General features: G+C 45.3%; 1 protein-coding gene across 8 annotated transcripts in view; it reads left to right on the top strand.

The window, feature by feature from the left end:
* The window catches only part of KANSL1 (KAT8 regulatory NSL complex subunit 1), a 178,544-nt gene that overhangs the window by 81,445 nt on the left and 82,168 nt on the right, over positions 1-14,931 (top strand). For 6 of the 8 annotated variants that reach the window (XR_014783797.1, XM_084804470.1, XM_084804467.1 and 3 more), the window contains exon 3: positions 14,694-14,792. The exons of the other annotated variants lie outside the window; for them this stretch is intronic. Coding sequence is in view for 5 of the 6 variants with exons in the window: in XM_084804470.1 (XP_084660596.1) it covers positions 14,694-14,792 (99 nt within the window). In the remaining variant the exon portion in view is untranslated. The remainder of the gene's footprint in view (positions 1-14,693; positions 14,793-14,931) is intronic. 8 annotated transcript variants of the gene reach the window in all.

Below are 14,931 nucleotides of genomic sequence, written 5' to 3'. Positions count from 1 at the left end.
TGTTCGCCTCCTTTTGCCAGAGCTATCTGGAACTAGTTGCCCCCATATTAGGTTGGATTCGTGGGTATTGGAGTTAAGACAGAGGAGAATTTGGAGACTAATGGCACAGGGTATGTGCAACTCTGTCTGACTTTGAGCGAGGACCCTGATGTTAGAAGTGGAAATTAGAAAGACTTTATTGGAGACATAGCAGGATGATATCAGACTGAGCCACCTTAAGTCAAAGAAAAGTTGTCCTGAGCATTCCCCAAGTGTAATTTAATTGGCAAAACAAAGTTACTAAACATAGACACAAGTTTATGTAGGTGTGTCTGTCTCATTCAGCAGTCAGATCAATATGAGAAAGAAGATGGTAATACAGTGCTTTAAGTTGCCTCCTACCAGTATAAATTGTGCTTTATATTAGCAAACTGGTAGGTGGAAATGTGTCTGGGTTTTGCCCCCTGACTCTTTTAATATCTTGAATATTACATTGATGTTGGTTTGGAAGAACACAGAACAGATCGAACAGATGAGGCCTTCAGAGCCCGTTTTTGGCCAAGAAGGGTGGGGAAAGGAGTTCGGCTGTACAAATTGTTCAATTCATTTTCTTCACAAGCAAAAATGTTATGATCTGCAAATGAGATCATTGCTAAATGCCGACTGATTTTTCTCCTAGTTGGCTATAGGTTGTTGTGAAAACTTGTTCAGCTGAGTTTACCTATGGGATCTAGATTTGGGACAAAAACATTTTTAAATTTTTTTCTGAGGGGTTGGGGTAGCAGGGAGTGGAGCTGTTAAACCAAATCTTTAAGTTATGGCCAAGAGTTAAAATTAAAGTCTTACAGGTCTCATGAGAAACAAGGGCAGGCTCAGACATGCTGATTTAATGGACTGCAGTTCTTTTTCTATGCAAAAGGTCACAACCATGGACAGAAATCTTTTAAAAAGTAACTTTTAAAAATATATACTATTTTAGAAATAGAAAAACAGTAATTTGGATTGTATCTGCCACACTTGAGCAGATAACATTGGTTCTTACTCAAACCATCTCTTAGTTGTTTTATTCCCAGATATAATAAGGAACAACCAGAGCTAGAGAAACACTGCAAATTCCTAGATATTAGCATCAAAATTTTAAGTGCCAGCCTTGCATAAATTTCCCCATCCTAATGCCCTCCAGATGTTTTGGACTTCAACTCCCAGCATTCCTGACTGGGGTTGATAGGAGTTAGTCCAAAACATCTGGAGGGCACCAGGTTGGGGAAGGCTGGGCTATAGTTTTGGGAAAGAGGAAGGTATCGCGTAATCATAGAATCATAGAATAGTAGGGTTGGAAGGGGCCTATAAGACCATCGAGTCCAACCCCCTGCTCAGTGCAGGAATCTAAGTCAAAGCAACCCTGACAAGTGGCTTTCCAGCCTTATCTTGACTGTCTCCAGTGTGGGAGAGCCCACCACCTCCCTAGGCCATTGGTTCCATTGTCGTATTGCCCTAACAGTCAGGAAGTTTCTCCTGATGTTCAGCCAGAATCTGGCTTCCTGTAACTTGAGCCCATTATTCCATGCCCTGCACTCTGGGATGATGGAGAAGAGATCCTGGCCTTCCTCTCTTGACAACCTTTCAAGTACTTGAAGAGTGCTATAATATCTCCCCTCAGTCTTCTCAAGGCTAGACATGCCCAGTTCTGATCATCTTCATTGCCCTCCTCTGAACCCTCTCCAGCTTGTCTGCATTCCTCTTAAATTGCGGTGCCCAGAACTGGACACAGTACTCCAGATGAGGCCTAACCAGTGCTGAGTAGAGGGGAACTAGTACTTCCTGGGATTTGGAAGCTATGCTTCTATTAATGCAGCCCCAAAGAGCATTGGCCTTTTTTGCAGCCACATCACATTGTTGGCTCATCTTCAGCTTGTGATCGACAACAATTCCAAGATCCTTCTCGCTTGTAATGTTGTTGAGCCAAGTATCTCCCATCTTGTAACTGTGCACTTGGTTTCTTTTTCCTAGGTGCAGAACTTGGCATTTATCCCTATTAAATGTCATTCTGTTGTTTTCTGCCCAGCACGCCAGTCTTATCAAGATTACTTTGAATTTTGTTTCTGTCTTCCAAAGTATTAGCTGTCCCGCCCAATTTTGTGTCATCTGCAAATCTGATCAGCATTCCCTGCACCTCCTCCTCCAAGTCATCAATAAAAATGTTGAAGAGCACTGGGCCCAGGACTGAGCCCTGCGGTACCCCACTCGTTACCTCTCCCCAGTTTGAGAAGATCCCATTGAGAAGCACTCTTTGGGTCCAATTCTGTAGACAACTGTGGATCCGCGTGATAGTTGTTTCATCTAGCCCACTTTGAGCTCGTTTGCTCATCAGGATATCATGGGGCACTTTGTCGAAAGCTTTGCTGAAGTTGAGGTATATTATGTCCACAGCATTCCCACAGTCCACAAGGGAGGTTACTTGATCAAAACATGACATCAGATTTGTCTGGCAGGATTTGTTCTTGACAAATCCATGTTGCCTTCAAGTAATCACTGCATTGTTTTCAAGGTGCTTACATATGGATTGCTTTATGATTTGCTCCAGAATTTTCTGGATAATAATCAAGCCCAGCAGTGGGCAACTTGTGGCCCTCCAGATGTTTTGGTCTGCAACTCCCATTCACCATAGTCAGGCAACTAAAGAACATATTGGGACCAGCCAGCATTTCTCCAATGGAGGAAAGTAAGCCCTACCCCCTGCAGTATCTGAATACATTATTTTGTTTGCTTGCCTTATTTTTGAGGTTTCCCTGTGTTGGGGTTACAAGGTCAGAGGGCCATGCTGCTGTTTCGCTCACATGATGCAGTTTGTTCTGATCTCCTGACTGTTACATGGCTGGCTGTGCCGAAACATAAGGCCAACAACTAATGTATGTCTGCATTATGCCTTTTAAAATTGTTGTATGTGCTGTGTAATCCTCACTATTTGACATCGTCTTCATTATTACTTTTAATTTGTATGCCGCTCTTCCACACAATGTGCTCAAAGTGGCTCACAACACAAGAACGGCGATAAAAAAGAAAGAAAAATGCATATCCATGCGTCAACTGCAATAATACTTTATTACCATAATAACTCAAACCATTCATTTCACTGATACTAACATAACAGTTTAAATTAATTACAAAATAGGCATCAGCCATTAAGACACACTATAAATGTATATTAATCAGCAGTGCATAAGATAAAGACAGATACTCCAAACTATTCCTCAAACATTGAGGCATTAAGAAGCACACAACCAACCACCATTCTCCCCCCCCCGCCCCCAAAGTGACAAATACAGAAAATAGTGACCCGGTTTCTTACAACCTGCAACCACTGTGCCCCATGCTTTTATTGTACTTAAATTCTAGAAGTGTTGTAAGTTCTTGAAGGGCTTCTTTCTCTGGATAATGATGAGAAGAAACAAGCTTCCTGGTCAAGGATCTGTAGCCTGATTTCTTTTCAGATCACTCTGTGTGTGTGTGTGTGTGTGTGTGTTTACAGTTTTAGTCTTTCATCTCCCCCCCCTTCCCCTTTTTTTGTTGCCATAGGCGTTTGGAAAAATTCTTCAAGCAAAAATTCTTCCTGCCTCAGGATATGAATGATAAGGCAGACTTATTCAATTAGGGCATAGGCTTTGATTTTCTTGGGACTCCCATCTTAAAATAATTCAAGCTGGGAGGCTTTTCCTGATGACTCAGTAGTATTGCAGCATATGCAGGGGAGGGGAAGTGGCGAAATAAAGTGTCTTAAGGACTTGCTTTTCCCCCACCTCTCCAGGGAGGGTTGGAGTGTCCAAGCTTGTTTTGTTACATATTTAATTTTAAAAATCTGGCGTCTCTGTGGTTTGAAAGTTAAACAAATGCTGTCAGGTAAAGGTATAAGTGAAATCTCTCATTGCTTCTCCTTAATGTTCTCTCTCTGGCTGTTCATTCATGCAAAGGGGAATACTGCATATATTTTTATTTACACAAGGCTGCTTCTTGGTAATGTGTACAGAGGCATGTTACTAAAAACAGATTTGATATCCCTGTTGCACCTCTCTGTGCAGAGGGGAAGGGGGGAAATAAGCTTTTCAGGTTCTGAGATGAGGGAGGATCTCGGAAGGATTTCCAGTGGAAGAATAAGAGAGACTACTGTTTCTCTCTCCGCCACTTTTCCCTTGAGCTTTGCTCCCAGGATCTTGAATATGTTGCATAGTTAAGGGGTAGTAGGATGATGGGACTGTCCCTTGGACCAAAAATTCAGGCTGTCTAATTACATAGGGAAGGAGTGTGTGTGTGTGTGAGAGAGAGCGAGACCACCCCAAGTCATGTACCCACAGTCAGTTGCTGGGTTCTTCTAAGAGAAGATTGTCCTTGAGAGAACCCTATGTTTAGCTTTCTCCAACCTGGATCAGTCCAGCTGTTTAGCCTTCTCCAACCTGGATCAGTCCAGCTGGATCACACAGCTCCCATCACCATTGGCCATGCTGGCTGGGGCTGATGAAGTTGTAGACCAAAATATCTGGAGGAACCCAGTTTGGGGAAGACTGGCCTACAGTGATCTTTGGATTTGCTCTCTTTAAAGGAAATGTTTGTGTTCACACAGTCGTTTTTGTGGAAGGGAAGATTAAGTGGAACCCCCCCCCCCCCCCGACTCAAAAGCAGAGGCAGGCAAATGAGGAATTTCATAGATAATATCTTTGTCAGGCTTTCTGGTATGGCTTTGTTATTGCAACAGTAGCTGGAGGAACATATTTCAGTAATGTAGTACCTGGTGGTATAATACATTCTCCGTTGGTGTGGGAGAAATCACACAAGTAGAAGGGCCTATCCAAACTCAGTGGGTTTTTTCCCCCTTTACCAACACTTCATTGTATCTAATCATTCTTTATTCCTGCTTCAGCATATAGTGAGCATCTGGTCCTTTTTTTTTAATGATGAAAAGGTTTCTTTTCTTAATGTTGCATTGGTGTTTTAGCTATACATTTTTACCACTCATGTGAACATACACAACCCAATGATTGATAACAACAAGCTTTCCTCCATCTTATAAATCTTAAAGGTTAATTAGAATGGTTTGTTGTCCAGTTCTTTCATGAAGGAATCCTATTTGTGCCTTGGTTCTAAAGTGCCATATTAAAGTCTTGAGAGCTTAATTTTAGCTAAGGGTTCACTAGTGCTCCCCTCCAGAATTATTGCTGAGACTTGGCGCTGGTACAAGAGTAGTAGCAGCCGGAATAGAAAAAGGGGTGTATTTCTTCATTTGTGCAGATTGCCTTCCCCTTACCCACTGAGTAACTATAGCCCCCCCACCTGTCCCCCCAGCACTCATCTGACATCAGAGGGGCATGACTTCCAGACAAGTTTAAGCTCTTTCATGTCCATATTTTGTCACGAAGTCTCTGAGGTTTAAAAAATAGTTATTTCTGTTCACCCCTTTCTTCATCGCCAACATGTCTCACATGGATGCTGCCTCCTTTATCGGTTAAGTTTATTTTGTCCTCTTCTTCCTAGGGATTATAATTCAGGGACTACCATGTAGCATGGCCAGACCTCTGATGTGGGTCAGTTTATTTAAACAGTTATATCCTGTCTTTCCATAACATGTTCCAGGTAGCTTACAATAACATAATTTAAAGCCATACAGTCCAATATAAACAAAAATAACATTTTAACAACAAAAAGCAGTCAGATCAGCCAAAATAAAATCCCTTAGGCCACTGTAGATCAGCCCAAAGGTTTTTCTGAAAAGTCAGGCTTTGATTGCACTCTGGAAGGCCATCAGTGAAGAAGCCATTCAGTTGAAAAAGCTCTCTGATGTGGCCCCATCCACCATACTTCAGACGGCTGAAGGGACAGTCAGCAGAGCCTTGCTGAATGATGTGTCTGGGCAGGTTCATACAGCTTGGATTCAATTAAGGCAGCCTTCTCCAATCTGGTGCCATCCAGGTTCTTTGTACTGTCATGTCCCCACTGGAGGAGTCGTCCTCAGAGGATGAGCTGGAGCTCCCAGAGATGGTCAGTGTTGAGGAACCACCCATGTCAGGAGTTCTGGGGGAGCCTGGGCCCTCGGGGGAGATGATCGTGCATCCATCCCCACAGTAGGAGCAGAGCTTCCTCTCTGAAGTGGAGGTTGGGTGACCACCTAGCCCCTGAGAGCGTCGTTTTGCAAAGGACTGCTTGGTTACAAAGGAGGACTCATAGAATCATAGAATCATAGAATAGTAGGGTTGGAAGGGGCCTACAAGGCCATCGAGTCCAACCCCCTGCTCAATGCAGGAATCCAAGTCAGAGCATCCCTGACAAATGGCTGTCCAGCCTCGTCTTAAAGGCCTCCAGTGTGGGAGAGCCCACCACCTCCCCAGGTAATTGGTTCCATTGCCGTATTGCTCTGACACTCAGGACGTTTTTCCTGATGTTCAGCCGGAATCTGGCTTCCTGTAACTTGAGCCCATTATTCCGTGTCCTGCACTCTGGGATGATCAAGAAGAGATCCTGGCCTTCTTCTCTGTGACAACCTTTCAAGTACTTGAAGAGTGCTATCATATCTCCCCTCAGTCTTCTCTTCTCAAGGCTAAACATGCCCAGTTCTTTCAGTCTCTCTTCATAGGGCTTTGTTTCCAGTCCCCTGATCATCTTTGTTGCCCTCCTTTGAACCCTCTCCAGCTTGTCTGCATCCTTCTTAAAGTGTGGTGCCCAGAACTGGACACAGTACTCCAGATGAGGCCTAACCAGTGCTGAGTAGAGGGGAACTAGTACTTCCCGGGATTTGGAAGCGATGCTTCTATTAATGCAGCCCAAAATAGCATTTGCCTTTTTTGCAGCCACATCACATTGTTGGCTCATATTCAGCTTGTGATCGATGACAATTCCAAGATCCTTCTCGCTCGTAGTGTGGTTGAGCCACGTATCCCCCATCTTGTAACTGTGCATTTGGTTTCTTTTTCCTAGGTGCAGAACTTGGCATTTGTCCCTATTAAATGCCATTCTGTTGTTTTCTGCCCAGCGCTCCAGTCTATCCAGATCACTTTGAATTTTGTTTCTGTCTTCCAAAGTATTAGCTATCCCTCCCAATTTTGTGTCATCTGCAAATTTGATCAGCATTCCCTGCACCTCCTCCTCCAAGTCATTAATAAAAATGTTGAAGAGCACTGGGCCCAGGACTGAGCCCTGCGGTACCCCACTCGTTACCTCTCTCCAGCTTGAGAAGGTCCCATTGATAAGCACTCTTTGAGTCCGATTCTGTAGCCAACTGTGGATCCACCGGATCGTTTTTTCATCTAGCCCACTTTGAGCTAGTTTGCTCATCAGGATATCATGGGGCACTTTGTCGAAAGCTTTGCTGAAGTCGAGGTATATGATGTCTACAGCATTCCCACGGTCTACAAGGGAGGTGACTTGATCAAAAAATGAGATCAGATTTGTCTGGCAGGACTTGTTTTTGACAAATCCATGTTGGCTTCGAGTAATCACGGCATTGTTGTCAAGGTGCTTCCAGATGGATTCCTTTATCATCTGCTCCAGAATTTTCCCAGGGATTGATGTCAGACTGACTGGTCTGTAGTTCCCAGGTTCCTCCTTTTTACCCTTTTTGAAGATAGGGACAACGTTAGCCCTCCTCCAGTCATCTGGCACTTCCCCGGTCCTCCATGATTTCTCAAAGAGAATAGACAGCGGTTCTGAGAGTTCTTCTGCCAGTTCCTTTATTACTCTAGGATGCAGTTCATCTGGCCCTGGAGATTTGAACTCATTCAAAGTAATGAGGTGTTCCTTGACCATATGCCTGTCGATCTCAAGCTGCAATCCTGCCCCTTCAGCCTGTACTTCGCCTTTGCCAGGGGGGTCATAGACCCTCTTTTGGGAGAAGACTGAGCCAAAGTAGGAATTGAGCACCTCTGCCTTTTCTTTGTCATCTGTTATCATTTTGCCATCCTTATTTAATAGCTGAACAACCATTTCTTTCCTCTGCCTTTTACTATGCACGTAGCTGAAGAAAGCCTTTTTGTTGTTTTTAGCATCCCTCGCTAACCTCACCTCGTTCTCCGCTTTAGCCTTCCTGACGCCATCCCTGCAATTCTGTGCTACCTGCCTGTACTCTTCCTTTGTTACTTGGCCTTCTTTCCACTTCCTATATGTGTCCTTTTTTGTTTTCAGGTTATCCCTAAGCTTTTTGTGAAGCCACATTGGCTTCTTCTGTTGTCTTCCACCTTTTCTTCTTGTTGGAATTGTTTGTGATTGTGCCTTGAGAATTTCCTTTTTTAAAAGTTCCCACCCATCTTGGACTCCTTTTCTCGCTAGCATTGTTTGCCATGGGACCTTACTGATCATTGTTCTGAGTTTATGAAAATCAGCTTTCCTAAAATCCAGGGTACGTGTTTGAGTACACTCGGCTTTTGCTTCCCTTAGAACCAAGAACTCAAGTACAACATGGTCGCTTTCCCCCAGAGTTCCTGTAACTGCTACTTTATCCACTAAGTCATCTCTGTTGGTTAGGATGAAGTCAAGGATAGCCGATCCTCTAGTTCCTTCCTCTACTTTCTGTAGGAGGAAGTTATCCGCCACACAAGTCAGGAATTTCCTGGAGGGGCCATGTTTTGCAGAATTTGTCTCCCAACAAATATCGGGGAAATTGAAGTCCCCCATTACTACTACATCATGCTTCCTTAAAACATTGGCTATTTGCTTTTCAAAAGTTTCATCCTTGGCTTCTCCTTGATTGGGTGGCCGGTAGTAGACTCCGACCACCAGGTTCCTTTTATTCTTTGCTCCATTTATTTCAACCCAGATGCTCTCGATGGGGCTACCAAGCTCCTCCTCCTGTATTTCTGTGCAGAGATATGTATTTTTCACATACAGTGCAACCCCGCCTCCCTTTCTGTTCCTCCTGTTCTTTTTGAACAAGTTATATCCTTCAACTGCTGTATTCCAGTCATGAGAGTCATCCCACCAAGTCTCAGTTATACCTATCAAGTCATAATTTCCCTCCTGTATTAAGAGTTCAAGTTCGTGCTGTTTGTTTCCCATACTCTGGGCATTAGTATATAGACATCAAAGACCATGTGCTTCATAGTCTGGCTTTCTTCCTACATGTGTCTGAAGACTATTATTGGGCGCTATCAGCGCTGTTCTCTCCATTGCAGTGCATGCGCCTACGTCCATTGTTACCCCCAACATTACATCTCCCTTCCCCGTAGGATTCAGTTTAAAGCCCTCCTGATGAAGTTCTTCATGCTGTGGCCAAACACATTCTTCCCAGCCTTTGTGAGGTGCAACCCATCCCTAGCCAACAGCCCATCTTCCAGGAAGTATAGCCCGTGGTCCCAGAATCCAAATCTCTCTCGTCGGCACCACCTTCGTAGCCAGTCATTCACCCGGAGTATTTTTCGTTCCCTTTCTATCCCTCTTCTAACTACTGGAAGGATGGATGAGAAAACTATCTGGGCCCCAAAGTTCTTGAGTTTCCTTCCCAAAGCTTCAAAGTCTGACGTGATCTCTTCGTAGCTCCGCTTGGCGGTATCATTTGTTCCCACATGGATGAGAAGAAAGGGATACCTGTCAGTGGGCTTTATGAGTGCAGGCAACCTTTCAGTCACGTCTCTAATCTGTCCTCCTGGGAGACAACATACCTGGCGAGTCCACGGGTCTTCACGACATACTTGGGTCTCGATCCCACGCAGCAAGGAGTCTCCCACTACTACCACTCTTCTCTTCTTCTTGTAGGCCTGGGTTTCATCGCCTCTGTTTGACTGACCTTTAGCCTCTTGCTCACTCTCATGCAGGTTCCCCTGTGATTCTTCTTCTGCAGGCTGTCCTCCAGTCTCATCTGCAAGTACCTGGAATCGGTTCCACAGCTCCACCGCTTCCACTGGTGCAGAGTGGCGTCTAGTTCTTCTTCTCCTAACTGTCACCGTTTTCCAAGGAGTATCCTCTACTCCATTTTTCTTCTCCTCAGCATTTCCCACTTCTGCCTCATCTTGCTGTTGCTCTTCAAGCTTCTGGTCTGCCCTTTGCTGCTGTAGTTCCCCCATTCTGTCCAAGAACTCTTCGTGTTCTCTTATTCCCCGGAGGGTTGACAGTCGCCGCTCCAGTCCACTTACTTTTTCCTCCAGCAGCGTGATCAACTTGCACTTGTTGCAGGTGTAGGCCATGTTGTTCTCAGGCAAGAAAACAAACATGGCACACACCTTGCAGGTCACCACCACTGGGGAGTCTTGTCCTTCCATAGCCCCGTTTCCCTTTTTGTGTCTAGCTTTGTGATTGTTCTAGACTAGCCTGTGCCTGCTCCTCTACTCAGTAGAGATTAAAAGCAGAGTCCCACTGGTGTGGAAGTGTGTGTTACAAGACAAATAAATGGGAAAAAGTTAGTTAAAAAAAAATGTTAGGGGCCTCCCCCTTGACCTCCCCTGCCGAACTCCCCTGGCCAACTCCTGTTTGCTCCCCCTGTTCGCTCGCTCTGTTCGCTCACTCTCTGGGAGCTTGCCTGCTTCTGTAGTCCCTGGACCAGCTGGAGCAGCTTGCTGTGCTGTGCTCTGCTCTGCTCTGCTCTGCTCTGCTCAGCTGGGAGGCGGGAAACAGACTGAAGCTTCCCGCCCAGTCAGCTGCTGGGAGTACTCAGGCCACACCCCTCCAATTCAGTTGGAGCTCTCAGAAGCTCCTGGTGAGCTCACAGCCAGTCAGAAGGATAAAGGGCAGCGCCCTGGGCTTCCTGCAACCCACTTACCTCTTAGCCTCTGTCTCCTTTGTCTCCTTTGTCTCTTCAACCACTGCAACTCCCCTGGCCAACTCCTGTTTGCTCCCCCTGTTCGCTCGCTCTGTTCGCTCGCTCTCTGGGAGCTTGCCTGCTTCTGTAGTCCCTGGACCAGCTGGAGCAGCTTGCTGTGCTCTGCTCTGCTCAGCTGGGAGGCGGGAAACCAAGGACTCCTCAGGAACAAGGCTCTCATGAGTAGGACTTTCACGGGATGGCTTGTAATGGACAGCAGCTGAGCCCTGGGTGGGGCTCTGAAAGCTCTGGCTATATAACACTTCAGTCACAGCTTGCTAGTTGCTGGAAATGTCTCTCTACCAGCTTCAGTGCCTTGTATGCTTGTTCCTCTGACCTTGCCCATTACTGAACCTTCACACTACTGACCTTGGGCTGCTGCTTGACTCTGTTTCTTGGACTGCATTTTGTATCTGACTGCTTATCTGTGTTTTGGACCTTAGCTGCTCCTCAAACTTGTCTCTTGGAACTCTCCCTGTTGCCTGATAAGACAGTGCCTTTGACCTTTGCCTGTTAATTGACTTGTGTTTGGATTGCCCCTTATATGTACCCTAATGCGGAGTCTAATCCAGCCAAAGCAAGACAGTTTGTTTCCAACCCTGCTGTGTAGATTGAGAATATCATGTGGGAAAGTCTTCTGCTGAGGAATCAGGTGGCTCAGCTGATGGCTGATGTTGCTGCATTACAGGCCCAGCTGGGCCAGCTGCCTGCAGCAAGTGTCCTGTTGCCCCCCCCCCTCCCGAAGTTTGGTGGCATGCCTCGCTAGAGATGTAAAATTCCCAGAAATCTGGGGGCCATGGGGAAACCCTCCCACATACATTTTTCCATTATTTTTCAGAAAAATTGGTAATTATGGAAAAATTGAAAAATAAGCAATACTTGTTTTTTTAGCGCTCTTTGCAAATCTAGAATTACTTTGTTGCTTAAGACAGCCCTCCCCAATCTGATACCCCACAGATATTTTGGACTTCAGCTCCCATCAGCCTGAGGCAGCATGGCCAATGGTCAGGAATGCTGGGAGCTGTAGTCCAGAACATCTGGAGGGCACCAGGTTGGGGAGGGCTGCTTGAGGAACATAATGCAGTCTTTCTGTTCTTAATGTTATTTTATGTATGGCTTGTTGTTGTTGTTGTTGTTGTTGTTGTTGTTCAGTCGTGTCCGACTCTTCGTGACCCCATGGACCATAGCATGCCAGGCCTTCCTGTCCTGCGCTCTCTCCTGGAGCGTGCTCAAGTTCATATTCATTGCATCGGTGATGCTATCTAGCCATCTCATCCTCTGCCGTCCCCTTCTCCTTTTGCCTTCAGACGTATGGCTTACTTTGCTCATTAAATTATCATATTTTAAAACTTTTGAAAGTAAACTCAGTAAATTTGTAGTTATTATCTGAAGAGATTAGAGCTACATTAAATGACTGCTACAGCATCAGAAACACAGGACTCTATAGAACAAAACCGAAGTGGTCAAGAATGCACAGTGGTGATTATACTCACATGCTGGGAAAATGAGCATAAATGTCTATCAGTAAAATATACTTTAGATCAATAATTTTTATAGGGAATGAAAGAGCTAACTATGCTGGGAATCTTACAGAGAGGATTAAAAATATTTTTCCCCATGGGTTCATTATTTCCAGACATTTTACATGTCTAGCTAGTCTTTCTATGAAAGTGTTCTTATTGCATAGTTTTTAGAAATCATTTGGTGGGGTGGGGAGCAAAGGCTGGGCAACAACATATAAATACTTTGTCTTAAATTTGAAAAGAAAATCATAATCCAAAGCTGTTCAATTTTTCCAATTTTGGGGGGAAAAACAAAAATGGTCCTTGGGGGAAAAAAATGGGAGGGGGGCACAGTTTTTTCCCCAGAATTGTTCTGGCTTTTTTCTGGGCATTACATCTCTACACCTGACTAGTTCTTGTCTTCCTTGGCCCAGTGCATGTTGTACATGGATTTGCGCCTAGAGGACCTCTCTGAAGACTGGACCAGAGTAGGTTTCCTGATCAGCCTGCTAATGGGGTCTGTTGCTAAATGGGCTACCCTCTACCTGCTGTAGTCTAGTCCCTTTCTGGCAGACTTTGCTGGATTTTCAGCTCAGATGCATCTAACCTATGAGGACCCCCAGAAAGCGGAGACTGCCAATCCTCAGGTTTGGCAACTCTGTCAAGGCAGGAGAACAATGACAGAATAAGTTGACAATTTTCACCTACTGGCCCAAGACGGTGTGGAACAAGGAACCTTAATGGCCAGTTTTAGGAAGGATTAGCAAATGATATCCTCGATGAGTTAGGTCAGGTGGAAGGACCCTCATAGAATCATAGAATAGTAGGGTTGGAAGGGGCCTACAAGGCCATCGAGTCCAACCCCCTGCTTAATGAAGGAATCCAAGTCAGAGCATCCCTGTCAGATGGCTGTCCAGCCTTGTCTTGAATGCCTCCAGTGTGGGAGAGCCCACCACCTCCCTAGGTAATTGGTTCCGTTGTCGTATTGCTCTAACAGTCAGGAAGTTTTTCCTGATGTTCAGCTGGAATCTGGCTTCCTGTCACTTGAGCCCATTATTCCGTGCCCTGCACTCTGGGATGATCAAGAAGAGATCCTGGCCTTCTTCTCTGGGACAACCTTTCAAGTACTTGAAGAGTGCTATCATATCTTGAAAGGTTGTGACAGACAGGAAGGTGACCCTCCACCCTGCAAACCCTACCCCAACTGTGTCTACGGGTAGATTGTGTCTAGAGAGCCATCGTTTGGCACACCGTTCAACCATACCTCAGGGGACTTCCTTCCCATCTGCCAGATCCTGGGCACTGGTGTCTACTGTTATCCCCTCTCCTCCCTTGGAGAAGGCCATGCAGTTGATTATACAAGCCCAATGCCTTGTTTGACAGCTAAGGAAAAAGCATGGAGAAGACAAGCTGGCATCTGATTGTATTGCAGATAAGCAGGACATGGAGTACAACTCCTAGCATTTTTGTCCACTGGCCATGTGGCTAGGGCTGATGAGAAATGAAGGGAAAACATCTGGAGGGTACCAGATTGGGGAAGGCTGCTTTGGTCCCAAGCCATGCTGGGCTATAAAGGTTAAGAGTAGCCCTTTGAGTTGGGCGTGGAAGCATATTGGCAGCCATTGCAGCTGGCATGATACTGGGGTGATATAGTCAGAACACCTCCCCACAAACCACTGTTGACTGCTGTGTTTTGAACCATTTGAAGCTTTTGAACCCTCTTCAATAATCACCATGTACAGCACATAACAGAAATCTCATTTGCATTTAACTTGGGCATGAATGACCATGGCCAGGCCCAGTTTCTCCAGGAAGAGATTTGGCTGGCACACAAGCTGAAGCTGCTGAAAAGCAGTTGCCTGGGCATCCGGGTGTCGTGCTGGATTCAGAAGCACTTCCAAGCTGTGTACCTGATTCTTATGGGAAGTGAAACCACTTCCAAAACAGGCTGAACACCCAATCCCAGATTAGTGAAGCTTCAACCAACACTTTAAATTGTGCACAGAAACAAATTAGGTGGCTATGCATAGAGGTTGAAATCTCCCAGTACCACCAGTTTGAGGGATTCCAATGACATGTTTAGCACCATCCCATCTAACTCAGGCAGAGAGACTGTTGGGGAGTGGGATGGGTGGTACACCAACAGAATCCCAATTATGTCCCAGCCATCTGTTCTTAAGCACAAGCATTCAGAACTGGAAGATTGCAGAATGGGGGCATCCAGTCAAGACAACGAGACTATAACAACAGGACCAAATGAAGCTATAGGTGTGTTCAGAACCGTATCATCATCAACACTTATTGAAAGGCCATGACAGAAGAGTATAATATTCAAAAGTGCAAATAACTGAAAAATGTATACAGTAGGCCCCAGGTTCCTTCCCCCGACATCTTAAAAAAATTGCTCTTATTTTCTTTCCTGATAATGCATTGATACCCTACAGGTGGTCACCGTATCCTGATCTGACAACGGATAACAGACTGCTTCTACATCTGAGGCAAACACCTATTATCCCAGAGGGAGCCATTTTGCAACGTTTAAGGTTTGCAGTGTCCTAACATCACGAGAAGCATCCCAAGCAAATATCCCTTGGCTGCTATTTCTCTTGCTAACCTCATCATTATTATTCCCCCCCCCCCCAATACACAGGGCTTCTTGGTAGTTAACTAGTTGAACTCAAT

The sequence above is a fragment of the Heloderma suspectum genome, chromosome 6 (assembly GCF_057233095.1).
Source record: "Heloderma suspectum isolate Gila_16-S chromosome 6, 16-S_ref, whole genome shotgun sequence".
In the NCBI taxonomy this organism is placed as follows: Eukaryota; Metazoa; Chordata; class Lepidosauria; order Squamata; family Helodermatidae; genus Heloderma; species Heloderma suspectum.
The sequence above is the reverse complement of the archived record's forward strand: the minus strand, read 5'-3'. Positions and strand labels throughout refer to the sequence as shown.